Source organism: Naegleria fowleri (assembly GCF_008403515.1).
Source record: "Naegleria fowleri strain ATCC 30894 chromosome Unknown tig17, whole genome shotgun sequence".
In the NCBI taxonomy this organism is placed as follows: domain Eukaryota; phylum Heterolobosea; class Eutetramitea; order Acrasida; family Naegleriidae; genus Naegleria; species Naegleria fowleri.
Genome location: NW_025407949.1, coordinates 325,561 through 348,472, shown reverse-complemented (window position 1 = coordinate 348,472; position 22,912 = coordinate 325,561). Strand labels below are relative to the sequence as shown.

Genomic DNA, 22,912 nt, shown 5'->3' with positions numbered 1-22,912 from the left:
ACGGTAAACCTTCTTCTGTCTTTTCACTCTCTCTGGAGACGATATACGCGTATCTCGTACACTTTTCGTACATACTTCGCACAAGTACAAGTGCGAGGTGCACATGGCGAAAGAGTCTCGTTGGCCAACCAGTCGTCGACTTCTCGGAAATTAAACACATTCTCGAGAACTTTCGAGGTGTGTTGGAGAAAACAAAAAAAACACCTCAACAGCCACACTCATCTAAAACAAATCCAATAGCACACACAACAAACATGATCTATTGGCTCCGAACTCTCTACTTGATGTTTTTAGCATACTTTTTTGATGATTACTACGAAAAGAACTCCAAACCTTACGATGAGGATCATGTCTATGAGATTCGAGTCCTCCCTTATGATTTAGATTTTAACCTGCATTTAAACAATGCTCAATATTTTAGTTTTATGGAACACGCCCGTTTTGATATGATTTTAAAACACGGAAATGTGTTCAATCGATGTCGTAGAGCAGGTATGTAACTCTAAGAATTTCATGATTATGGTTGTTGACATTTGCCATATATGTGTAATTTGACATCACCCTCAAAAAACGATTCATGAGAAAAGGATTTGGATGGGTGGTTGCTGGTGTTAGTTTTCAATTCCGCCGTTCAGCAAAATTGTTTGAAAAAGTTAAAATTGTCACTCGAGTAGCATGTGCCGATGAAAAATGGTTGTACGTCGAACAAAATTTCTTCGTTAAGAATAAATTTATTGGAAGAGGAATTGTGAGAATGTGCACCGTGGATAGTAAGGGTAAAGCAGTTCCAACAAAAAGATACTTTGAAGAGATTCTTCGAGTTGATTTGGACACTGCTGATGCAAAATATAGAATGACAAGAGAGGATTACAGAAAATACATGACAGCTCTAAATGACAGTATGGATGGCAATGTATCGTCAAAAGATTCCTTGTCTGATGATATCATGCCAAGAGTGAGTAGTTTCGTATTCCATGACGAAACACTCAAAGAGAAACAAAATTAAAGAACCCAACATTGTTTTTGAATTCATTCTTTGACATTTGCAAATTCAACTCAAGTGAAACAACAACACCTTCAAAAAAAAACTCTTTCCAAAAATGCACCGCAAACAAAAGATGATGACCCAGCCAATTGTAAGTATTTTTTGCAACAAGCTTTTGAATGATCATCCTCATCGGAACATCATGATCGAATACTACAGACTCAAGTATTTGAGTATTTGAAGCAGGGTTGCAGAATTCAAATTTGGCTGTATGAAAATACTGATTTACGGATAGAAGGAAATATTCTTGGCTTTGATGAATACATGAATATTGTATTGGATGATACAGAGGAAGTCTATGTCAAAAAATCACAACGAAAACGAGTTGGAAGAATATTATTAAAAGGAGATAATATTTCTCTCATAAGAGATATTACAAATGTCAAGACAGAACATCAATAGAAAACTAAGTGGATTCATTCAATTTTAATTATTAAATATTGAACTTAAAATTTCACACCAATACGACAAATCTTCTCAAGAGTATCGATGAAATTAACATGAGAATTGATGTCTGTTTAAACAATGATCTCATGCTTCTGCAATTTCGTAATAACTATTTGTTTAAGGTGTCATCTTGAATGAACTCGATCCCTCAAAATCAAACAAAAATGAATGACAACCAAAACAACAACTCTCAGCAACAACATCAACCTTCAGCGACACACTTGATGACCCAATACGACTATGCCAACGGATCTAACCCTGATGTTCTTCAAAGAATTGATGCCGGAGCAGGTAGATTTAGATATGCTCTGTATTATTTCGCAAAAAGACCTCTTGCAGCAATCGGCTTTTATGCCTGTGCTGGATCGTTCTTTTCTATGGTGGCAAGCCTAATCACAGGACAAAACGCACGGACTGTGAAGTTTTGGAGTACAAGTTTTATATTATCTGCTGGCCTCGGATTATTATCAATTCAATACTATGCAAACAATCCTCCAACATACAAAAATTATGGTGATGAAGTCTTGCAAAAAGGAGTTAAAAAGTATACCGATATTATGAAGAAGAAGCCTAAATGGGAACAAAATTAAATGGTTGTTTCAATTATAGAAAAGACATGGGGAGTGTGTGGATGATCATTCTTTTAAAAAACCCTGAGACGCTCTCTACGATTAAACAATAGAACATCATTATCTTTGGTTAGGGATTGAATCGGTGAATGAATGCTGAAGTGGAGTACAAAGTTTCGAATCAGACGATTCAATCCAAATAATAAATTATGATAAAATGGTTTTTCATTGATTGTTTCTCTTTGAAAGACATGCAGACTCAGTCAAAATAATTGAACCAAAAAATCAAAAACAAAAATACATTCATCGAATTTGAACAATGATCCCTTCCCAAGACCCAAACCAACCTCATGGCCACGATCAGCAACCGCATGATCCCAATCAAATGGCCCAAATGAGTGAAATGAATGAAAAGTTGCAAGAGCTGTCCGAAAAAGAAACCGAAGAATTGGTGAAGAGCTTTCAAGATCACTTTAATGACTGCACGAAGGCTTGTAAGAAGCCTAACATCTTAGTTGCAGGTATTACTGGTGCTGGTATGTAACTTTTAAAATTGTTGATGAATCATCATGTGTTGGTCAATCGGTTGATTAAATGGAAATTCATGATGGTAACAATTGTTAAAATTATATTACTATTCAATAATTTTCCATCATCATCATCATTTGGATGTATTACAACTGTTCCATATGATTTTCACCAATCATTATTCTTCATTTATGAAAGGTAAAAGTAGTTTGGTTAATGCCGTTTTCGGAGAGGAATTGGCAAGAGCAGGTGCTGGTATGCCTGTCACTCAACACTTCCAAAAATATGAACCCAATGATAAGCCAGTTGTGATCTATGACTCTAAAGGTTTGGAATGGAACAGTCATGAAGAGTTTATTAAAGAAACTGGAAAATTCTTTATGGAATTGAGACAATCACCAGATGTCGCCAATCACATTCACGTTGTTTGGTATGTGGTGAATACAGCCCGTGGTAGATTTGAGAATTTCGAAGCAGAAGTTGTTAGAGAAGTCTTTGCTCCTACTCCTGTCATTTTCGTACTTAATAAGAGTGACTTGGCTGACTCGATTCAACTGAAGGCAATTAAGAAGGTTATTGAAGATGAAAAATTAGAACATAATAGGGGTATTCATATTTGTATTTCAAAGAGAGAAAATTGGACTCAATCATGGTGCCCAGATTGTCTGAGTGATGACGTCTTTTATGATGAAGAAACGAAACAGTTGGAATGTAGTGATTGTGGATTTAACTGCATTCTTAAAGAAAATTATGGTATGAAAAAACTGATCAACCACACATGTGATTTATTACCAGAGTTGGCAAGAGATGCTTTCATGTATTCACAAATTGCTTCAATGACTGAAAAAGATAGAAGAGCTAAGGAAATTGTGATTGAATATACAAAAGAAATTACAATTGATGCTAAAGGAACATTTATCAAAAAGATTGCAGAAATGTGTGCCAAGTTATTTGTGATTTGGGGTTGGCCACTCACTGGTGATACTTTCAAAAATGGCCTTTCAGAAATGCAACGTGAATACATGTCTCAACTTAACTTTAAGGAAAGATACGCTGCTGTGGCTGTAGATAAATTATTTGGATCTAGACTCTCAAAGGCATTCAGTGGTGTGATTGGTCTCACAATGAATCGAGGAATGAAAAAATTGAATCAACAATTGATTGAAAAATGTGCTAAAGGAGAACTCAAAGAAATGAAAATGGATGATTTCATTAAGGAATCTGATCTCACTGAAGATTTTATCAAATTCTTCTTTGAAACAGCCATTACTCAAGGTGTTGAAACAGCCCTTGACAAGTTGTGGGATTTGTCAAGCGAAGAACTTGTTCAGTTGATGAGCCAAATGGACTTTCACAACACTGGATTGTTCGGACACGTCAATTTTGAAGAAGCTGCCAACATGGAACAAATTGAAGACCTCATTCAAAATGTTGAGGATGTTTCTATTTCCGAAGTAGATGTTGAAGTTGAGAAGGATGGAACTGATGAGCAAGATCAGGAAAAGACTCCCTTAGTCGACTCAGCACAGAACAACAAGAAGAAGAGCGATGAAGAGGAACAACCACCTGTGGATTAAACAGCCATCCAAAACCCTCTATATTCCACCCATCTCATTACATGCAGCATAGAGAAGATCCATGTGGTATATAGTTGCTCCTCTCCAAATAAATTGCTCTTCGTCTCTCCTGGATTAACAACTGTTGAACTTCGCCCGGTAGCCTTAAAAAAACATCAGACCACCAACGCTGAAGAAGAGAGCCTTTTATTTTTAAGCGAATTAATGTCGACCCATCCAACCACCACCACCACCAACACCGTTGGCCACCACAAACAACAAGTACTCACCTCTGCCGATTTCATTTATGATGCTCATCCCATCTTGTTCTATGTAAAGGTAAGTAGAAAATGGAATTTTGAAGGTTAATGGTGATCTGATATACCCTTAATTCATGAAATACACGGATCATATATTCATGATGGGCGATCATTAATTATTATGCTCATTACGAATTATTATAGATGAATTTTGATTTTGAGGGTCAGAGAGAAAGAGAGCTTAAACTTCATCAAGGAGATATTGTTGGAGTTACAAAAGACAATGTTCAAGGCTGGAGTGTTGGAAAGTTTAATTCCAAAATCGGACTCTTTCCAACTGCATTTGCCTCTCCTGTTCAGTGCGGTGCTGATGGCGCAGTCTCTGTTTTGATGCGAGTGTGGAGAGGATATAAATTTAAAAAAGGACTCGAAAGAAGTAAGTATCTTGTGGATGACTCTTTTTGTGTTCATCGCTTTATGTTGTGTAACTCCTATCATGAATAGAAAATAGAGTGAGAGAAATTATTTGTATCATTAATGAACTGATTGAAACTGAAAAGAATTATTTGTACTTTTTAGATGTACTTGATACTTTATACATTCAAGTGTTTGAAAGTAGATTGGAAGCAAAGAAGCCACTGATTTCTCAAGAGGAAATCAAAAAAGTATTTGGAAATGGTAAGTGGATTTTTTGACTAGGACAGCATTGCTAACGAGTGATAAAGTGCGTCAAATTAGAAATTTAACGAAAATATTGCTCAACGAGGTTCAAAAACAGAAGAACGAAAATAGGAATAGTGGAAACATTCCTAAAATTCTCGATGTGTTTGTAAAGCATGTAAGTAGAAGAGGCCCTTTTTTCAATTGACCTTTCACTTGTTGCTCTGATTTTGACAGCTTCCCTTTCTTAACTTTTACAGTGACTATGTCAAAGGTTATGACTTGGCTGTTGAAATAGTCAATGAGATATGTAAAAAGAATAAGGAATTTGATAAACTTCTTAAACAAAGTAGAGATGATCCTCTATCCAAAGGACTTGGACTTCGTGATTTGCTCCCCAAACCAATGCAACGTATTTTTGGATACAAGAATTTGTTTGATCGCCTGGTTAAAATAACTCCCTCTGATTCTGTAATTTATTTGAAAGTGAGATCATTGGCAGAAAATATGGAAAAAATTGTTTCGAAAATTAATGAGAGCAAACGACACTATGAAACCTCTCAAAAGGTGGCCTCACAATTCAGTAGCTTATTAAAATCATGGAGAAAGTTTATGAAAGAAGGAAGAATTAAAATTCAGCACCACAATGAGAAGGGAGAGGAGTGGGCTGATTGTTACTTAGCATCGGATATATTTGCATATACTTCGAATGGAAAGAAGGATATTGTGATCTTGCCATTAATCTTTTCTTCAGTGATTGAAAATTTTGGTAAGTAAGGAACTCGGAAGAATTTTTAATAATATCAATCTCTCTGAATGTTTTAAACTATTGAAAGGCGAGAACTCAATAATACTATCCACATTGAAGGAACCACCGATTACTCTCAAGTTTACAGACCAAAATGAAAAAACGGAATGGCTTTATCTCACAAAAAAAGAATATTGAGGAAGAAATTACCATCAACAAGAAGAAATTTGGTTTAACCCAAGAACCAACAGAGGAGGCAAGTCATTGGATCCAAAGTGTTCAAAAGATAGAAGAGCAGAACAACAATATCATTGACTTGTTGAAAGAATTTACTGTACATAAATCATCTCTCTCTCAATATGATTCCTCCATTCAAAGATACAAAGATGAGATTAGAAGTTTGATTCAAAACATTCAGACCATTCAAGAAGAAAGAAAGAAATTAGATTCTACTTTGGATGAATCCAAACAAATCCAACAACTTGTTGCAGATCAGGAATATCTGTTTGAAAATGTTGAAAAGCAACTTGATGTCATTAAGTCTCTCTGTGCTGATGATGGAACCTTTAAAAAGCTATTTGGTGATTGTTATTCAAAATTACTTCAAGAGAAGAGAAACTTTGAACAAGTCAGAAATCAAAGACTCACAATGGACTCACAGCAACAAAATTATATAAAATCCAACACAATACTAGATGCAAAAACACAAGAAACAATTGAAGAATTGAAGAGAGAATATGGTGACGAATTTACTCTGATTCATAAAGTTATTCAACAATTAGACTTCCAAGAAATTAATTATGAGATGGTTTATCAGAAACAGGAATATGAAAACAGAAACAAATATTTGGAAGAAAAAAACAAAGGATTAGAAGAAACAAATCAAAGGTTGAACAAGAAGATAACAAAGCTCTATGAAAAGATAAATCAGTTAGAAGCAAAAATAACAAATACATTGCAAAAGAATGAAGTTTCTACCATAGTCAACGAAGCCATATCAGTTTTAGAAGAGAAGCAAGCATCATTCCAAAGTGTGTTGGAAAGAGATTCAAATTACTTCAGAAATCAAGCCGAAATAGACCACATGCGTGTGTCTTATGAAACGGAGCTTTCTAAAAAGGAAAGAGAAATTTATGAACTCAAAGAGACCATTGAACAATTGAAAAAGCAGGGCCGAAGCGATTCCGTAAGTTGATCATAAATTTTTAACATGCTCACAAACCCAAACTCCTCAAAAGCACGATCAAATGTTCACCAAGTTGGATGATATTTCAGAAGAAGAAATTCAGGAGTTGAAGTCTCAAAACGACAAACTTAAAGCTGAGGTTCAATCACTACTCAACATTCTGCACCAAACACGTCAAGAAAAAAAGGAAGACAGAGAAAAAATGTTGTCACAGCTTGATGAAATCAACAAAATGAACAAGGCTCAAATTAATTGCTTCATGATCAGTAACAAAACTCTCATTTCCAATATGGCATCCTCGCAAAATCTGATGATTGAGATGCAAAATGAAATGGCGGATTTGTATAAAAAGTTAGAGAATTATTTTTTGGCAGTCTCTGAAAAAGACCAAACCATTGATAATTTGCGACAACAAGTTGAAAGATACAAACAAGAAAGCATGAAGTTGCAATTCTCTCTTGCTCATTCCATTACAAAAGAAATGAAGTGGAAAAAACAGCTGGAAGAGGAAAAACAATACAACTTGAAGTTGGAACAATTAAGAAAACGAAAATCTCAAAGAATAGTGCCTCAACGATTTTCAATTAATGACTTTTCATCCCCTGCATTTGCAGCTGCGGTAATGTCTGAACATTTACATCAGGATGAAGTTCAAGATAAAGAAGATACTCAGACAATAGCAACTCCTCCACAACCACAAGTCCCTCCACCAAGACCTGTCACCATGGCATTTGATAATACAGATCTAATTGTATCTGATGAAATTGACGAGTATGTTGATCTTGGGGATGTTTCAAGAAAGAAGAATCCTGGCAATGAGGAAAAACGAAAAACCATTAGTTTCTTTAATCCTATTTTCGCTCCAAATAGCAAACAAGATTTAAATATTCTTGATGAAATGAGACAAAAATTCAACAGGAGAAAATAATCTTGTAATCACTTGAAAACTAATTTCTTTACCCTCTTAGATTGACCCTTGTCAATATTGACCGCTCGCCTTGAAGTTGGTTCATTCACGCTTGTTGAAGATTGCATTAAGGAAGTTCTGGAGTCCCACTTTGGTTTTTTCTCATCATTCTTCTTCTGATGTGCAGATGCTAGAGCTATTGTTTTGTAAACAAAGTTAATCTTGTTACTGTTAACTGATAAAGGGTTGAACTCATCCGTCACTTCTATGTTTTCGAGCTCCTTTAAAACTTTTGAATTTGGTAAATTTTGAGTTAATCTCGACAAAAAAACTGGAGGAACTACCTCGTCCGAGGTTGCTATTTGTCGAATAATTAGACATTTCATTTCTAAATCAGGAACAACAAGAAAATGATATATCAAACCACTGTCCTTAATGCTTGTTGCCTTGAACGAGGATTCAGATCTACAGAGAAGACCTTCGTTATTGTCAACAAGATGTCGACACAAGTAATACACCTCTGATTCGTTTTGTTCCACTTTCGATATATCCATGTCAATAGAGGGTATTAGCAAACAGGTTTCTCCAATCAGTAGCTCATATGGCAAGGAGCAAAGCTTTACCCTTGATACTGCTTGCATCTCAATGATTGTGTGTACAACTTGGTTCTTTTCATCGATTCCAGAGTTGAAAAGCAATTCTGTCAATCCATCTCCAATTCGTAAGAGGGGAACGGTGTCTGAATGATCAATGATCTTTAGAGTTGAACTGCAAACAAACCCTTTCTGCAGTTGTTTGTAAAACACGTTAGAATTAACTTTTTCGTGATGGCACTGACATTTTCTATCCGAAACAGAAATCTCAAAATCGTTTAAGGTGCTTGAAGGAAGAACAGAAAACTTCAGAGCTTCAATGTTTGATGAAATCAATAAAGCCATCTCCCTTCCTTGTCGTTTCAAAATGTGTTTTGTGGAAAGAAACAATTCTCTTGAAATGCACAAAGGATCATTAAACACGGAAGTGGACCTGGTATTGGGAAACGTTTCGATCATATCAATAAAAGCTGTGTCTAAACAAACATCTGTTTCAAAATCATGCACAACCTTAATCACATGCAAATCAATGTTGTCTCCATACAACTCCTTTAAAATAAAACAATTGATTTTCCGTCCAAAATATATAAAACTTACTCCTAGAGTTTGATTTAAATCTTCAGAAACACAATCAAACTTTTCAGTCGTAAAGTACACAATTTGTGAAGATATTACGTTATCTTTCATACCGTTTTGTATCGTGTTGGTTAAGTTCTTAAGGATTCCTGCGATCATTGGTGTAGAAACTTCGTCATGCATTGACTCCTCTTTGTTGCATGTTGTTGAACGAACTCTGTCGAGTGTTTATAAACACTTACCTTCATGGCAGTCTTTGTATTGACTTTGATGATTCTTCAAAGATGTGTTTAAAAGAGGTAATGAGAGATCATCTTGAGCCAACACCATTTGGAGGCTCGAGTGGTTTGAGGTCGAGTAAATAGAGAGCAACAGTTTTTCTTGAGTAAGGCTTAAACTTCTTTGACCAGCCTTTAAAAACAAAATTGTTTTCAAAGCCCATTCTTTTATGGCTTGGTGAATATTGATGACTATATCACGAAAGTAAAGAAGAGAGGAATTAGAAGAAGGCTTATTTCCTGGTTTTGTGGTGCCACAGCAATTCATAACAAGGACCACCTGGTGATAATTGTTCGACATGTTGTTGAAGATTTTTTTTGTAATTTGTTCTTCAAATATCAGCGCCATAACTGAAACTCAAAGGCTCGCTCTTGGAGGCTTATTCCATTGTTCCTCCTTCAATTTCAGTTTTATTTTGTTGTTTCTAATTCAATAACAAGAGTTTCTTTTCAACAATCATTATTATTCATAATTTCAAAATTAAAACAAGGAAAGTAACAGACTATTGAACACCAAGCCTCACTACAACAAGGGCATCACCCATCAAGCAAGTGGAAGACAACGTTCCAAAAGAAAAAATGAGGAAATCATCATCTCCTTCTCAATTATTGGTCCTGCTAGGAGTATTTTTTGTTTTATTGTTTATCTATTTCCCTTTCGTTAGATCAGAGAAGAAGGCTGTTGATTGTTCAAAGCCTTGTGCTCCTGGTGTTGATCCGCTCACTGGAGTTCAATCTTCTTGTAAAAAGAACCAGGCTACAAAGATTGTCATTGAGTTGAGTACAAGCAACACAACAAGCACTTTTTATCCTTTCTGTGTTTTAGTTGATGAGTTAGCTGAAGTTATTCTCAACGGATGTATGTTTTAATATATTTCTACTCATGTCCGATGATGCTGATGTTGTTAAACTATTTCATTTCCATGATGATGATTGTTATTTATTTGATGTATTTTGACGTTACGGAATAATTCATATAATCAAATTTTGGATAATATCATCCTTTCATGATTTAATAATTATACACGATCGTAGCGAGCACCTTTATGAATGTGAGCGAGAACAGTACAGTAACTGTGTGGGTTGGAAATACTAAGTCTGAATCTGTTTATTTCAGAAGTCTCAAGTCAATTTCAGGAAGAGATTCTTTCACTCTCTATTACACAATTGCTGTTACATTGGATGGAGGACTGGTGAATCTAACTTCTGTCCTCAATAGAAAACCAATTGAATTTATTGATAACTGTGACAATGCTAAGGAACAATGCTCCGTTGATATTTCTTTACCATGTGTTCGTCAAAGACAATGTGGGCAGTATTATGACCAGACAAGTAACACAGATGTTAAAATTTTCGTTTCATGGACAGGAACGGACAACACAGGAACGCCTTTGAGAAGTTATGGATTGCTACCAAGTAATTTCCGTTTCTTGGCATTTGAAAATTACTTTAGTTCTTTCAAGAATTTGCTCACACCAACAGAGAGTTAAATGAAGATTTTGATGTCCTATTTACCATTAAAGAGTTTCCATTCTTTTGTTTTCATTGTCCCTTTACTTGTGTGTCACCAAGAAGCAAAAAATGTTCTCATCTCCGAGAAGGCCAAAACCAAGTGGTCGTAATCTCAATCATAACACCACCACCACTGGTTGGTCGAGATGGCTTTCTTCGGAAGCATTCTTTCTCATTTTGGGTAGTATTGCGTATTGGATATTTTCAGTGTTTTTTAGCAACATGTATCACAACAACAATGTGTCGTCATCATCACAACAACTTCAACAACAACCAGATTCATTTCTACAATTTCTCAAACAATTTGCACAGAAAGGTGGAATTCGAAACATGTTTCCAGGTGATGATTCACGAGATTCTAGCATTCAATTCGAATTAATTTCACAGGTTCACTGCACCACAAGTGTCGGAAAGCCAATCAGTATCACAGTTAGAAACACTCCAACCGATCGGAGACGAATGAGAATGTTTGGAGGTTTTTAAAGAGTGTGTTCAAGAAGAATTGACTGACTCTGGAAAATGACTCTCGGAGTAATCTTGCTCTGTGTTGCATGGGATCATCTTTCAAAGATCTTTGAACATTAAGTACTAATAAGAAAATATCATCAACTGAAAATAGATGCATTCCATCATCACTAAAACATCATGTATCAATATTACATTCTGAATTCCCCTTCAGGGCGCGTGAGAAATAATTATTATGATCATAATAGAGACCTGTGATCATCATCATCATCACAGGAACCTTTCCTTTTGGACTCGACCAAGAATTATCCTCAACAACAATATTTTTGAATAAAAGTTGGAAATAAAAAATGTCATCACGAATTGAATACCTCTCTCCGGAAGGATTGCGAGTGGATGGAAGACGTCCACATGAAATTAGAAATATTAAATTTAAATTAAATTTATTCAGTCGAGCAGATGGTTCTGCATATTATGAACAAGGAAATACTCGAGTATTGGCAGCTGTATATGGTCCGAGAGAAGTCAAGAATAAATCACAAATGAAAAACGATAGAGCCATCATCAATTGCGAATATAGTATGGCAACATTTAGTACAGGAGAACGAAAACGACAATTTAAGAGAGATAGAAGATCTACCGAAATATCTGTTGTAATTAGACAAACATTTGAATCTGTTATTTTGACACATTTATATCCTAGAACTCAAATTGATATTTTCATGCAAGTGCTACAAGCTGATGGTGGTACTAGATGTGCTTGTATTAATGCAGCAACTCTTGCACTATTAGATGCAGGTATCCCAATGAAAGACTTTGTAGTATCATGTGCAGCTGGTTTTATTGAGGGTTCTCCTCTCACGGATTTAAACTATATTGAGGATTGTGCTGATGGACCTGATGTTCCAATTGCACTTCTTCCAAAGCAGGATAAAGTAACGTTATTACAGATGGATTCAAAATTATCATTGGATCAATTTGAGAAGGTGCTAGAACATGCAATTGATGGATGCAAACAAATTCACAAAGTAATTGATGAACAATTGAAAAAGCATACATATTCTCTAGTCAATAAAAGAGGCTTATTTTCTGCGTAGAAATTATTTTCTTTTTTTTGATCTTGGTGTTGCTTTCTTGCTGCTGCTACTTTCATCAATCACTCTTGCTCCGAATTCTTCCATAATATCCTGTGGTAAAACAAAATCTTCTGGATCTTCATCATCCACACAATGACGATGTGTTTCTAGTATTTGATAATTATACAATTCATTCAATCGATTTTCTATTTGTTCAATCTGAACGTCCATTTTGGCGTCTTCTTTCAACGCTACATGAATATTTAAAATTGAAAAAGGTTTAACAAAATCGATTGGAATCACTTGTTCCATAGATTCTAACATGACTATTTCTACGTTAGGGTCTTTACACCAATTTGAATTTGATTTTTCACTCTTGGATTTGCTTGCTCTTCGTTTGTTTCGATTGGAGGATGTTGCTGGTTTGTTCATTTTTTAAAAAAAATACAGGAATGGGTTTATTGAAAAATAAACAAATTATAGGTACTCAATTGTCCGACGATAGTGTGTCTAATGGGTGTAGGTGTGAGGTGTAGATGTTGTTGGAGTTGAGTTCGCCAAGCTGACTGCTAAATGTTTCCCAAGCAGTTGCAAATTTTGCAGTTTTGGGTTTAATTATATATCCTCTAGCCTTCTTGAGTACAGTTGAACTGTTCCAAGTGGCGTTTTTGTAACAACTGCCAACATAGGCAGCGAATGAGAGATATATTTCATTTAGCTAATCAGTCAAAGCTGGGGGAGATAAGTCTAATTGTTGAAGAGGTTCGTCTTTGATACTACCATTCCAATCCATTGGTTCATTTTTTAAAAAAAATGCAATTATTGAAACTCTCTTCCTCTCTGAGAGATGATCTCGAATGGATCGGAAAGGAGCTACACGAGACAATATTCGATTATTATCAAGATTTAGATTCTCATGATTGGTTTTTGAATGGGTCAGATACTCAGATGGCTGTTTCTTTGGATTGTACCTATATTGCAATTGCTCATTTAAATACTTGTTTTTTATCGATTTGTGAGGACCATGATTATCATTTAATTCAGTTGGAAAATCCTTGTAAATATGAAGGGTAATTATCGGAGAGTTTTTGATGTATATTTAATTGTTTAAAACAAACTCTTTAATTTGCATTTTATTTTTAGAGAAAGAATTACATCCCTGATGTGGGTTTCATTTAAAGACAACAAGAACAAAGAAAATATATTTCTTTTAATCGGCACATCAGAAGGATTTCTAAGAATTCACAGTGTTTCTACAAACAATATCATTCACGAAGATAGATTTCATGACTCACCCATTGTGAAAATTAAATCACAAAGTGTGTTTCATTACAGCCTTTTGCCAAATTACCAGAAGGAGATTATTTTAATAATTTATTCAAACTCTTTAGTAACTATTGATCCAACTACCTTTAAGAAGGATTTGAATAACATGCTCTCATCTAATCATGAAAATGATTCATATCAATTCAAGAAATGGATTTTAAAGGATTCCACAAAAACAAATGATGCATGTTGCCTGTATTCATATTGTTGTGACGTTTCGATATTTGAAGTTATGGATGTAAAATCTGAATTTGATATTATAGGTGCTGGCATGAAGCCAACAATCGCTCAATACTCAACAGAAGAAATTGATGAGACATCTGTTAAACAACGAACCAGAGTGACTAAAATCGCTACAACAGTGGCGAATAAGGTCTATAATTTTGCAAGCTCCTGGTTTTGGGGATCCACACAAACCAAAACCTCTGAGGAAGAAACATCTCAACAAGAAGAACAAATTCCTAAAGGAGCATTCATTCCACTCTCTAATCAATTTTTTGATGAGAAACGTGAAATTTTTGTTGCTGAGCTCGACTATTCTGGGTAAGTGCTTGACTTGGTGATGGAATCCACAATCATCTCTCGAATGATGATCAACATTAGAAAGCTTCTAGCAACTACAGATTCACTTGGGAGAGTCATGATCTTTGATCTCTCCTCAATGACAGCAATGAAAATATTTAAAGGGTACAGAGAAGCTCAGTGTTATTGGGTGGTGGTTGGACAAGACACAATGACCTTGGAACAATCGGCTTCAAAGAGTGCCGAGTTACTCTTAATCTTTGCTCCAAGAAGAGGTATTTTAGAGTTAAGAGGCATGGATGGACATCGGTACTTTGCCATGACTGTTGGTACGGATAAACGTCTCGTCAAGTCATCAGGTCGCTTCATTGAGGGCGATAGAGAAACAAGTTTCAAATATCCTCAATTTTACTTAATTTCACAAACAGATGGATCCATTCTGAGAGTATCATTTGAAAACATTTCCATTGGTGATGATCAGAGTATGAATGGTTCGAAAATCGGCATTGCTCATTCCTCAACCAATATGAAGTAATGCTGTTGTCCGCCTCTTCCTCTTCCTCGTCAACGAGCAACACAAGTCCTTCTTCAAAAAGAATTTTTAAAACAGAAATCTTCAAAAAAAATGGTGTGGTTTTCGGTGGAGGTACTTTTTGAATCTCAAAACAATCACGCCAATCAAGAAACTCCATCCACATGCTCCGAAGAAACGAAAAAGTACAATAACGTCTTTTTGCATGAAGCTCCACTCAATGCAAACTTGATAGAATTTAATTCAGCCCTTAGCAGAATCATTAAAGGAAGACATGTCCTTTTTATTGCATTTCAATACTTGTTAAACAATCATTTGATAGAATTAGCATCGGATATTGAATCATTGAAAAACAACAAATGCATTTTATATAACGAATTATATCCTACATTCCAAATATGTTGTGATTCATCCTATATTGCAAAGCATAAAATTCCAGTCAATATTCAATTAATCAATGATGAAAAAGTCAATTTAAAAAAACTTTGTCAGAAATATTTAAGCGAAACACAATTTATTGAATTATGTAAAGTAATGGATCAAGGAGAAAAGTTGAAAGAAGACCTTGCAGATTCAAATACTTTTATTAGATCTATCACATGTTTTGGTAGTAAAAGTTTATCTCACTTGGATTACAAAACAAAAGATGACAAGAGCACAAAGAAAAAAGACAATTCTGTTATGACTCTAAGAAAACTCTTTAATACTGATAATGAGAAAACAAAGATCAACATACAAGTAACCATTAACAATATAGGTACTCCCTTTCATGTTCACTTGCTGCCTTGCGAAATTGCAGAACTTTCATCACATAATGATTCAAAGCAAAAGAAGAGAAAACAACGCACATTTCTCCCGTCTGAAGATCAGTTATTATCAACCAATGATGAAACTGGCTCTTTTTTCAGTATCAAGAAAAAGAAGGTCGAGAGAATTGGTCCACGAAAACTTAAAATTCCAGATGACCTTGCTCTCAAAAAAGAACAACTGGACTACATTTCAGAATCAAATAGACTTAAATCTAGGCTAAAAGATGAACGTCTCCAAAAGATGATTCTAGAAGTGGACGCTCATCCAGAACGAGAGAAAGTTTTGGATTATTTCTTAGAAACAGAACCAGAATTTCTCACTTTTTGTGAAGAGATGTTGTTTGTGATGGGAAGAAGAGATGAAGAAGATCTCAGGTCTGTGCATCGACTGGCTGAACAACTTGCCAATCATCACAACAACAACAACTAGCTCTATTAAATAGATGTACTTATACAACATCACTGTGCAAACCGATGACGGCGCTGTAATTAGGAATTTCATCGTTTCGCTTCACTTTTACCCGAAGATGATTCGCTCGCGCAAGCAAAAATCGCGCAAGTCGAAAAATTTCTTTGCGAAATCATCCACAAAAAATCAGCGCAAGGTCCATGCCGTCGTTTAATCGCGAATTTGGCCACCAGAATTTGCAGGCGTCTTCATTCTATCATCAGTTGAAACCTCTTCAACAAGATGATGAACAACTCTCTATTCCCTCACAACAACCTTCTTTACATATCAACCAACCATCATTTTCACAACATTCAAGCTCACCAAGGATTAACTCTTCTTTTATTGGTTCCCGCAATAATGAAATACCAATGGCTTCTGATATGAACAAGAAGGCTTTGAGCCTTTTGTTCGCGAATAATACAAGACAAAGCCATCATAATAACACTGAGAGAATGCGTAATAATATTAATAATAATATTATTTCATCATCTGCGAGCTTTGGAGGTAATTTTGAAAGCAGTTTCTCTTCCACGCAGATATCATCGTCGTTTGATGGCTTCAAACCAACTCCTTATCACTACCATGACTCTGCAAATCATCACTCGAAAGACTGGTTTTCATTGAGCAACAACGGTCCAATCAATTCCAACAGCTCTCCGTTTTCTGCGCAATCCCAGCAACAACAAGATGGTTTTCCATCTCGATACAGTTACCACTACGTTCAACCGACGACCAAGAACACCATTTCATCCACTCTCTATTCTACCAATTCTATGATGCACGCGACTACGGGATTACCTCCTTTGTTTGAGCTTGAACCCCACAACAACAAGTTATTGCCCGAGCCAACAACATCTACTTCTTATTCGGCTTCCTCGTCTCATAGACATCTTACCAACAATTTTGGAATTCATCCTCCCCAGAACTCTACCAACTCTTCCATTCTTCATCATTCTTCTTCGCCTCAAACTCCCTCTTCTTCTGCTTTCAGCGCCTATAACAATTCCACTCTAGATCACCAAAGTGCTGCAACGATGCTTTCAAAAAGAAATAGTTTGCAGTCTTTCAATGAAGTGGTCGACTTTGTTGACGAGAAAAAGAAGCGTCCAAAAGATCATTCAAACGACTCTAAATGCAGCCAGCAGCAACTCGAAACCAAGAAGAGAAAATTAGAAGAGCATGGAAAAAAGGAACTTGAAGAAGATGATGACGAAGGGTGTGGTGAAGATGAAGAGCATGATGTTGATGAAGATTTTGTTAACTCTTCAGAGAAGTTACTTCCAATCAGATCTTTAGCTCACTTGGTTGGATTGTCAAAGGATGAAGGAAAGACCTGGAGATATCGTGATGTTCGTCGTGCTCTTTTTGAAAAGTGTTCAAAAGAACACACTAAATTCATTGAACAAAATCAACAACATGCCATTCTCAGACAGAGACTTCCTCACAAACTGACATTAGTGAGCTTTTGCAAACGCATCATGTTACTGGTTTTCCATTTTATTATTAGAGATGGTAAAGAGCCCAAATTCTTTTCTAAAAGTCATGTTCGAAGAGACCTCATCGAAGAAACTTTGGAAAAGGAAGCAAGTGAATTCTTCAGAAGGATCAATAGGGATGTTGCTATGAAAATTCACGCTCTTACTTGTACAGGGTTGAGTTTAGAACAAGCTTCCAAATCTGTGAATTCTTCAGAGAATGTGTCCCTTAGCAAAGATCTCAATGTTCCTGTCACCACCCCAACAACCTTAGGTTCCTCTTCTTCAAGCTCTCCTCACTTGAACAATTCCTCACTACCCTCTCTTCGTGATTTGTTGAAAAAGCCACACGCAACTCAACGTGTCAATCAAGATATTTAAGGTAGTTGACATGTTTGTACATGAAAGCAAACGTCGTCAATAAAAAAATTGTTGAACTTGATATGCACAGTCAAGAAGCACACAGCTTGTTTCTACTGGGAGACTTGAAGAGTGTCAACTGGCACGTTTTTCCTTCCAATCATGTGATCACTCCTGAACATTGGATGAAGAAATGCAACAACAAACCTCCTTCATTCTATGATCCCGATCAAGAACCATTTTACAAAATTCCCAATGACTCTGCCTATCAACTCAAAGTACCTCTTCCACTCAGTGTATCAGTTCGAAAAGGTTTGTTTTGAAAGAAGGCGTAATTGTGTAATTACATATTTGTTGGTCATGACATTCAATTTGATGTGTTCAATTCCGAAATTAATCATCATTTACTTTTCTATTATTCTTTTGGATTGTGGTAATTGCAATGACATTGTTCCGATCATCATTTGTGATATTTTCTCATGATGTACGACAATGATTGTCAACCAATTACTTGTTGAAACACCAAAATGAATGTCATTCATTTCACAGTCATCTCTGGTCGTCATCACACACACATCATTACAGAAGAGGGAAGAATTTTAAGCTTTGGTAGTAATACACATGGTATGTTTTTAAATCATGACATGGTGTGTTTCATATAATCCTTCGTGTGGAAACCTCACCTACGATCGTTGTGTCCTTACAAAAACACACACACACACACAATGGTATTCCAAATATCTCTTGTGTGCATCTTCTCATGATCTCTTTATCGAACATCAAAAAGGTGAACTCTGTTGTGGTCAAATTGGTCCAATCTATAATGATTCATGTTTGAAAGGTCTCATTCAAGCAATTGGACCAATCAATCAATTCCATATTGTGGATGGTGCTGGTGGTGGATATCATAGCATCTTTCTGAGTTCAGATCATCGAGTGTTCTCTGTGGGTTTGAATTCATCAAATCAATGTGGAATTAGTCTCTCTAGAACCACAACAACAAATAATCCTACCAATCTTACCAACAATGACAATATTGATAATAACATTGATAGTAATGGTAATGGTACTACTACTACTACTACTAGTGATGGTACGATCAGTTCTCAATCAGAATCAGGTAATAATCATGATGAAGAAGAACATGAATGCATTTCCATTCCATGTGAAATTCCTCCAGAACATTTCGATCATCATGTGGTGATTCGTGTCGGTGCAAGTAATAGTCATAGCGTATTCCTGACCAAATCTCATTTGGTTTATATTGCTGGAGCGAACAGTAATGGAAGTAAGTTGTCTCTTGTATATTATCTAAGAAGGAGACAAAACAATGTGCACTTTTATCCTTCTTTGGAACTCTATTCATTACTACACCATCTTTGGTCACCTTTGGATCACTCACATTTGTGACCATATTTTCCATGTCATGACACACACTTGTCCTCAAACCACACTCTACACAGGTTGTGGTGGAGTTGTTTCACTAGATCGTCCTCTCTTATTGAAATTTCCATTTGGATTTGATCCTATTGAGGTTTCATGTGGTTATGACGATACCACGATTTTAACAGCACAAGGAAGAGCTTTTGGATGTGGATGCAGTAGTGTGGGACCTGTGTATGGAGATTCCATTCATGGAAGTTATACATTGAAAACACTGTATGGAGGAGCATCTAATATTATTGGAATTAGTAGTGGATATTTTTGTGAAGCTTATCTAGTAAGTTGTTGAAAAACAAGTAGTTGAGAGAGAGGTGTGTGTGAATGATGAAAATGATGAATGTGTGTGCTCAAAATATTCTTTTTATATATTTTATAATTTAAATATTAATCATCATTATATATTATTTTATATATCATTTGTTATATTTTGGAATTAGACCTCTGATGGAACATTAAGGAATGGCAGTAATACTGAGATTAATCTTTCTGACATTCATAATGAAAATACATCACACCATGCTTCTTGTTTACAAACATTCATTTCAGGAGATTACTCTATTTATATTACAAATGAATATAATGAAAAGAAGAAAACATTTGGAAAGATTTGTAAAATGACAGATTCGACCGATTTGACAGGAATTTTTAGTATGGATGATTTGACTCGGCGTGTTGGAGCTGCATGTCAACGAAATTGTTTTATCATTTACCAATATCGAGATGAAGATTCATTTTGGAATGTGACCAATCATTTCAAACTCTTGAAGAAAATATTGAATCTTGAGAGAAAACCTTTGAGTGACATTGAGATTGTTATTGAGGATTGTGTTTATTAATGTGACAAAAAAGATGCAAGAAAGACATTGAATGTTCAAAGTTTTTTTACCACAAGAATATAGGAGCTTTCAATACAAGTTGGAGAATTCATGACCTTAACTTTCAATAAGTATCTGAATCAATCTTATGGCCATCGTGTATGGAATTCCTGTTGCCATCATTTTCATGAAAATTTAAAAAAAGAAAAAAAATTCAAAACGATTGTTATCATTGAATTCATTTTGTTGAAGGTGGATCAACCAACGATTATACTCTTGCATCATCAAAAATAAATCTCTAACAAACGACCGGAATCATCATCATGGCCTATTTATTACCACATTTAAATTCGGGTTGGGCTGTTGATCAAGCCATTGTTACGGAAGAGGAACGTATTGTATTAATAAGATTTGGACACGATTGGGATGCTACGTGTATGGAAATGGATGAATGTCTGAGTAAAATAGCAGAGAAAGTGAAGAATATGTGTGTTATATATTTAGTGGATATTACCAAAGTTCCAAACTTCAACAAGATGTATGAATTATATGACCCATGCACAGTCATGTTTTTCTTTAGAAACAAACATATCATGATCGATTTAGGAACAGGTGACAACAACAAAATTAATTGGGCCATAACAGACAAACAAGAGATGATTGATATTATTGAAACAGTTTATCGAGGAGCAAAGAAAGGAAGAGGTTTAGTGGTATCTCCCAAGGACTATTCCACTAGATATCGTTATTAATATCGATCATCTGTCAATTTTGTTTCTAATGTCGATATTTCAGACTTAGGCATAGACAAACCACTTTTCTTTCCTCTATTTGATATTCAAGCATGATCTTGTCATAGGCGAGCATTATGGTGATCTCATACGATGGAGTTTGATACCACACTTCCCGCAAGACCTTTTTCGGGAGAACGTCACACAGATTGAAATGCATGAGTACAGATCCTTTGGAGTTTTCTATCAAAAATATATCCCCATTCGACAATAAAGCAACAGTCAAATCTGTCTCAGAATCATAGTCCACACTCAGAAAATCATAGGCATAATATGTGACATTTTTCTTGGCTTGACGTGCCTTGTATTGGCCAATAGAAGCGTTAGAAGTCCACAACGATTGCCGAGTCATTTCTTTCAACGAGTCTACCGTTATTTCGTAATTGAAAACGAGACTGTTTGTCTCTCTATTCACAGAAACGCATCGAATGAATTGAGGGTGCATCATCAATATTCGGTCATGTCTATCTACAATTATGCAAGGCGAAAGAGGAGTAAATGAAAGAGTTCCTTCCTGAGGTGTGGTATCTTTAAATATCAAGTATTGTTGCTCGTCTTTGATTTTATCCAAACAGTAACGATCAAAATTATTCATTGATAAGAAGTGATTGGTTTTCAATTTCCAAAGTTCAAACTCTAAATTTCCATCAGATTGATGTTTTCTTAATGTTGTAAGGCAATAAGGAACAGACACGTCATGATAAATATATTCTGTTTTCGCAATGACCTTGCAAAAGCCTTTCGTAGAAAGCTCTAACAGTCCATTTCCTTCTTTTGCATCACATTTCATACCTGCAAACAAAGGATACATGATAGATTTTGGAATAGAGTAGCTCATATTTGTTAAAATCAATGGATGAGTGTTTGGGTCAATCTCTAGTGTGATAGGTAGTGGATTTTTAAGTCCATAATAACCGACATCCAACAGAGATCCATTCAGAACATGTATTGAGAAATTTTGAATGAGCTCATCTAAATTAAATATTTTCACTTCATCATTGCTATATCCAAGAAATAATAAATTGGAGTGAAGAGAAACTGTTGAGAGCTTTTTCCCAAACACTGACTTTTTAAGAAGAAATTTTGCTTTCAATGCAAATGAATAACTTTTGTTTGTAAATTCGAGAATGGTCACTTGTATGGCACTTCTATTTTTCAAATTTGAAACAAAATAAATAGTCTCAAAGTGAACATTATTTCGAATGCAAGCTGCATTTGTAGAAGAGACATCACTTTGTGAAGAGTTTCCGATAAAGAGAATGAGAGGAATTTTCTGTTCATAAATTAATTGTCCATTCTCCGAATGAAAGTGATACAAGTAGTTGGATCTTGTTAATGCTAGTATTTGATTGAGATAAATATTTAAAGGGTTTGAAACAGAGATTACGCTAACAATCTTGTCCATTTTTCTCTCTTCGCTTCGTGCTGACTTTTTTCCTGTTTTTGATGTATCAAGTTTCATATAAGCAAAATGATCACCATCATCATTCATAACTGTTTGAAAGTTATTACTATACAATTTGTCAGCATAATGAATATTATCTTTGTCTGTAATATGATATTGATACTCAAATGAATACAGTTTAGGTTTTTGAAGCATTGATTCTGAAATTATTTCTTTGAGCATGAAAGCCTCAGAGGCATAATAAGAAGATGGATTTCTCTTTAAATGATCACGGAAATGTATGGATCTGTTAAACAACTTTCTTTGCAGAGAATATTTCTTTTGTGATCCATGTAATACTTTAGAAGTAAAAATTTCATGCTTGTCTTCCTCATTCTGCAAGCATAAGTCTTTGCAAGGTAAGGCGTGAGAGAGGGCAGAAAGAGTGGAATATTCCATTTTTTTTTTCGAATTCAAAACCAATTTTTTCGTTTATTGTAAAAGCACTTCATCAATATTGAACTGATGAAAAGACTTTACAAGAGACATCATGATGATGGTGAATTCAACTTGAGCTTTTGCCTGAAATTCTGATGGA

At 35.4% G+C, this 22,912-nt stretch overlaps 17 protein-coding genes across 17 annotated transcripts; 14 read left to right on the top strand and 3 right to left on the bottom strand.

Moving 5' to 3' along the window:
- Positions 1-254: 254 nt before the first annotated feature.
- On the top strand, positions 255-1,006 carry FDP41_013221 (uncharacterized protein; the record flags this gene model as incomplete). Its single annotated transcript, XM_044703828.1, has 2 exons — positions 255-492; positions 588-1,006. The coding sequence occupies 2 exons, from the start codon at positions 255-257 to the stop codon at positions 1,004-1,006; spliced, it is 657 nt and encodes a 218-aa protein (XP_044565451.1).
- Positions 1,007-1,100: 94 nt separating this feature from the next.
- On the top strand, positions 1,101-1,447 carry FDP41_013220 (uncharacterized protein; the record flags this gene model as incomplete). The annotated part of the gene is made up of 2 exons (XM_044703827.1): positions 1,101-1,136; positions 1,205-1,447. The coding sequence occupies 2 exons, from the start codon at positions 1,101-1,103 to the stop codon at positions 1,445-1,447; spliced, it is 279 nt and encodes a 92-aa protein (XP_044565450.1).
- A 209-nt stretch (positions 1,448-1,656) lies between these two features.
- FDP41_013219 (uncharacterized protein) lies at positions 1,657-2,082 on the top strand (the record flags this gene model as incomplete). Its single annotated transcript, XM_044703825.1, has 1 exon — positions 1,657-2,082. One exon carries the CDS (start codon positions 1,657-1,659, stop codon positions 2,080-2,082), a length of 426 nt encoding a protein of 141 aa, XP_044565449.1.
- A 298-nt stretch (positions 2,083-2,380) lies between these two features.
- Positions 2,381-4,166, top strand: FDP41_013218 (uncharacterized protein; the record flags this gene model as incomplete). Its single annotated transcript, XM_044703824.1, has 2 exons — positions 2,381-2,597; positions 2,788-4,166. The coding sequence occupies 2 exons, from the start codon at positions 2,381-2,383 to the stop codon at positions 4,164-4,166; spliced, it is 1,596 nt and encodes a 531-aa protein (XP_044565448.1).
- A 204-nt stretch (positions 4,167-4,370) lies between these two features.
- Positions 4,371-5,842, top strand: FDP41_013217 (uncharacterized protein; the record flags this gene model as incomplete). The annotated part of the gene is made up of 5 exons (XM_044703823.1): positions 4,371-4,484; positions 4,610-4,841; positions 4,910-5,083; positions 5,131-5,243; positions 5,303-5,842. 5 exons carry the CDS (start codon positions 4,371-4,373, stop codon positions 5,840-5,842), a joined length of 1,173 nt encoding a protein of 390 aa, XP_044565447.1.
- A 125-nt stretch (positions 5,843-5,967) lies between these two features.
- FDP41_013216 (uncharacterized protein) lies at positions 5,968-7,927 on the top strand (the record flags this gene model as incomplete). Its single annotated transcript, XM_044703822.1, has 2 exons — positions 5,968-6,999; positions 7,052-7,927. The coding sequence occupies 2 exons, from the start codon at positions 5,968-5,970 to the stop codon at positions 7,925-7,927; spliced, it is 1,908 nt and encodes a 635-aa protein (XP_044565446.1).
- An 8-nt stretch (positions 7,928-7,935) lies between these two features.
- Positions 7,936-9,654, bottom strand: FDP41_013215 (uncharacterized protein; the record flags this gene model as incomplete). Its single annotated transcript, XM_044703821.1, has 3 exons — positions 7,936-9,048; positions 9,097-9,179; positions 9,318-9,654. The coding sequence occupies 3 exons, from the start codon at positions 9,652-9,654 to the stop codon at positions 7,936-7,938; spliced, it is 1,533 nt and encodes a 510-aa protein (XP_044565445.1).
- A 278-nt stretch (positions 9,655-9,932) lies between these two features.
- Positions 9,933-10,843, top strand: FDP41_013214 (uncharacterized protein; the record flags this gene model as incomplete). Its single annotated transcript, XM_044703820.1, has 2 exons — positions 9,933-10,212; positions 10,389-10,843. The coding sequence occupies 2 exons, from the start codon at positions 9,933-9,935 to the stop codon at positions 10,841-10,843; spliced, it is 735 nt and encodes a 244-aa protein (XP_044565444.1).
- Positions 10,844-10,934: 91 nt separating this feature from the next.
- FDP41_013213 (uncharacterized protein) lies at positions 10,935-11,348 on the top strand (the record flags this gene model as incomplete). The annotated part of the gene is made up of 1 exon (XM_044703819.1): positions 10,935-11,348. One exon carries the CDS (start codon positions 10,935-10,937, stop codon positions 11,346-11,348), a length of 414 nt encoding a protein of 137 aa, XP_044565443.1.
- Positions 11,349-11,680: 332 nt separating this feature from the next.
- On the top strand, positions 11,681-12,427 carry FDP41_013212 (uncharacterized protein; the record flags this gene model as incomplete). The annotated part of the gene is made up of 1 exon (XM_044703818.1): positions 11,681-12,427. The coding sequence occupies one exon, from the start codon at positions 11,681-11,683 to the stop codon at positions 12,425-12,427; it is 747 nt and encodes a 248-aa protein (XP_044565442.1).
- Positions 12,428-12,430: 3 nt separating this feature from the next.
- FDP41_013211 (uncharacterized protein) lies at positions 12,431-12,838 on the bottom strand (the record flags this gene model as incomplete). Its single annotated transcript, XM_044703817.1, has 1 exon — positions 12,431-12,838. One exon carries the CDS (start codon positions 12,836-12,838, stop codon positions 12,431-12,433), a length of 408 nt encoding a protein of 135 aa, XP_044565441.1.
- A 381-nt stretch (positions 12,839-13,219) lies between these two features.
- Positions 13,220-14,789, top strand: FDP41_013210 (uncharacterized protein; the record flags this gene model as incomplete). Its single annotated transcript, XM_044703816.1, has 3 exons — positions 13,220-13,476; positions 13,550-14,275; positions 14,336-14,789. The coding sequence occupies 3 exons, from the start codon at positions 13,220-13,222 to the stop codon at positions 14,787-14,789; spliced, it is 1,437 nt and encodes a 478-aa protein (XP_044565440.1).
- Positions 14,790-14,879: 90 nt separating this feature from the next.
- On the top strand, positions 14,880-16,025 carry FDP41_013209 (uncharacterized protein; the record flags this gene model as incomplete). The annotated part of the gene is made up of 1 exon (XM_044703814.1): positions 14,880-16,025. The coding sequence occupies one exon, from the start codon at positions 14,880-14,882 to the stop codon at positions 16,023-16,025; it is 1,146 nt and encodes a 381-aa protein (XP_044565439.1).
- A 179-nt stretch (positions 16,026-16,204) lies between these two features.
- On the top strand, positions 16,205-17,902 carry FDP41_013208 (uncharacterized protein; the record flags this gene model as incomplete). Its single annotated transcript, XM_044703813.1, has 1 exon — positions 16,205-17,902. One exon carries the CDS (start codon positions 16,205-16,207, stop codon positions 17,900-17,902), a length of 1,698 nt encoding a protein of 565 aa, XP_044565438.1.
- Positions 17,903-17,964: 62 nt separating this feature from the next.
- On the top strand, positions 17,965-20,160 carry FDP41_013207 (uncharacterized protein; the record flags this gene model as incomplete). Its single annotated transcript, XM_044703812.1, has 5 exons — positions 17,965-18,193; positions 18,431-18,505; positions 18,669-19,169; positions 19,345-19,601; positions 19,762-20,160. The coding sequence occupies 5 exons, from the start codon at positions 17,965-17,967 to the stop codon at positions 20,158-20,160; spliced, it is 1,461 nt and encodes a 486-aa protein (XP_044565437.1).
- A 302-nt stretch (positions 20,161-20,462) lies between these two features.
- FDP41_013206 (uncharacterized protein) lies at positions 20,463-20,891 on the top strand (the record flags this gene model as incomplete). Its single annotated transcript, XM_044703811.1, has 1 exon — positions 20,463-20,891. The coding sequence occupies one exon, from the start codon at positions 20,463-20,465 to the stop codon at positions 20,889-20,891; it is 429 nt and encodes a 142-aa protein (XP_044565436.1).
- Positions 20,892-20,916: 25 nt separating this feature from the next.
- Positions 20,917-22,773, bottom strand: FDP41_013205 (uncharacterized protein; the record flags this gene model as incomplete). Its single annotated transcript, XM_044703810.1, has 1 exon — positions 20,917-22,773. One exon carries the CDS (start codon positions 22,771-22,773, stop codon positions 20,917-20,919), a length of 1,857 nt encoding a protein of 618 aa, XP_044565435.1.
- Positions 22,774-22,912: the final 139 nt, after the last annotated feature.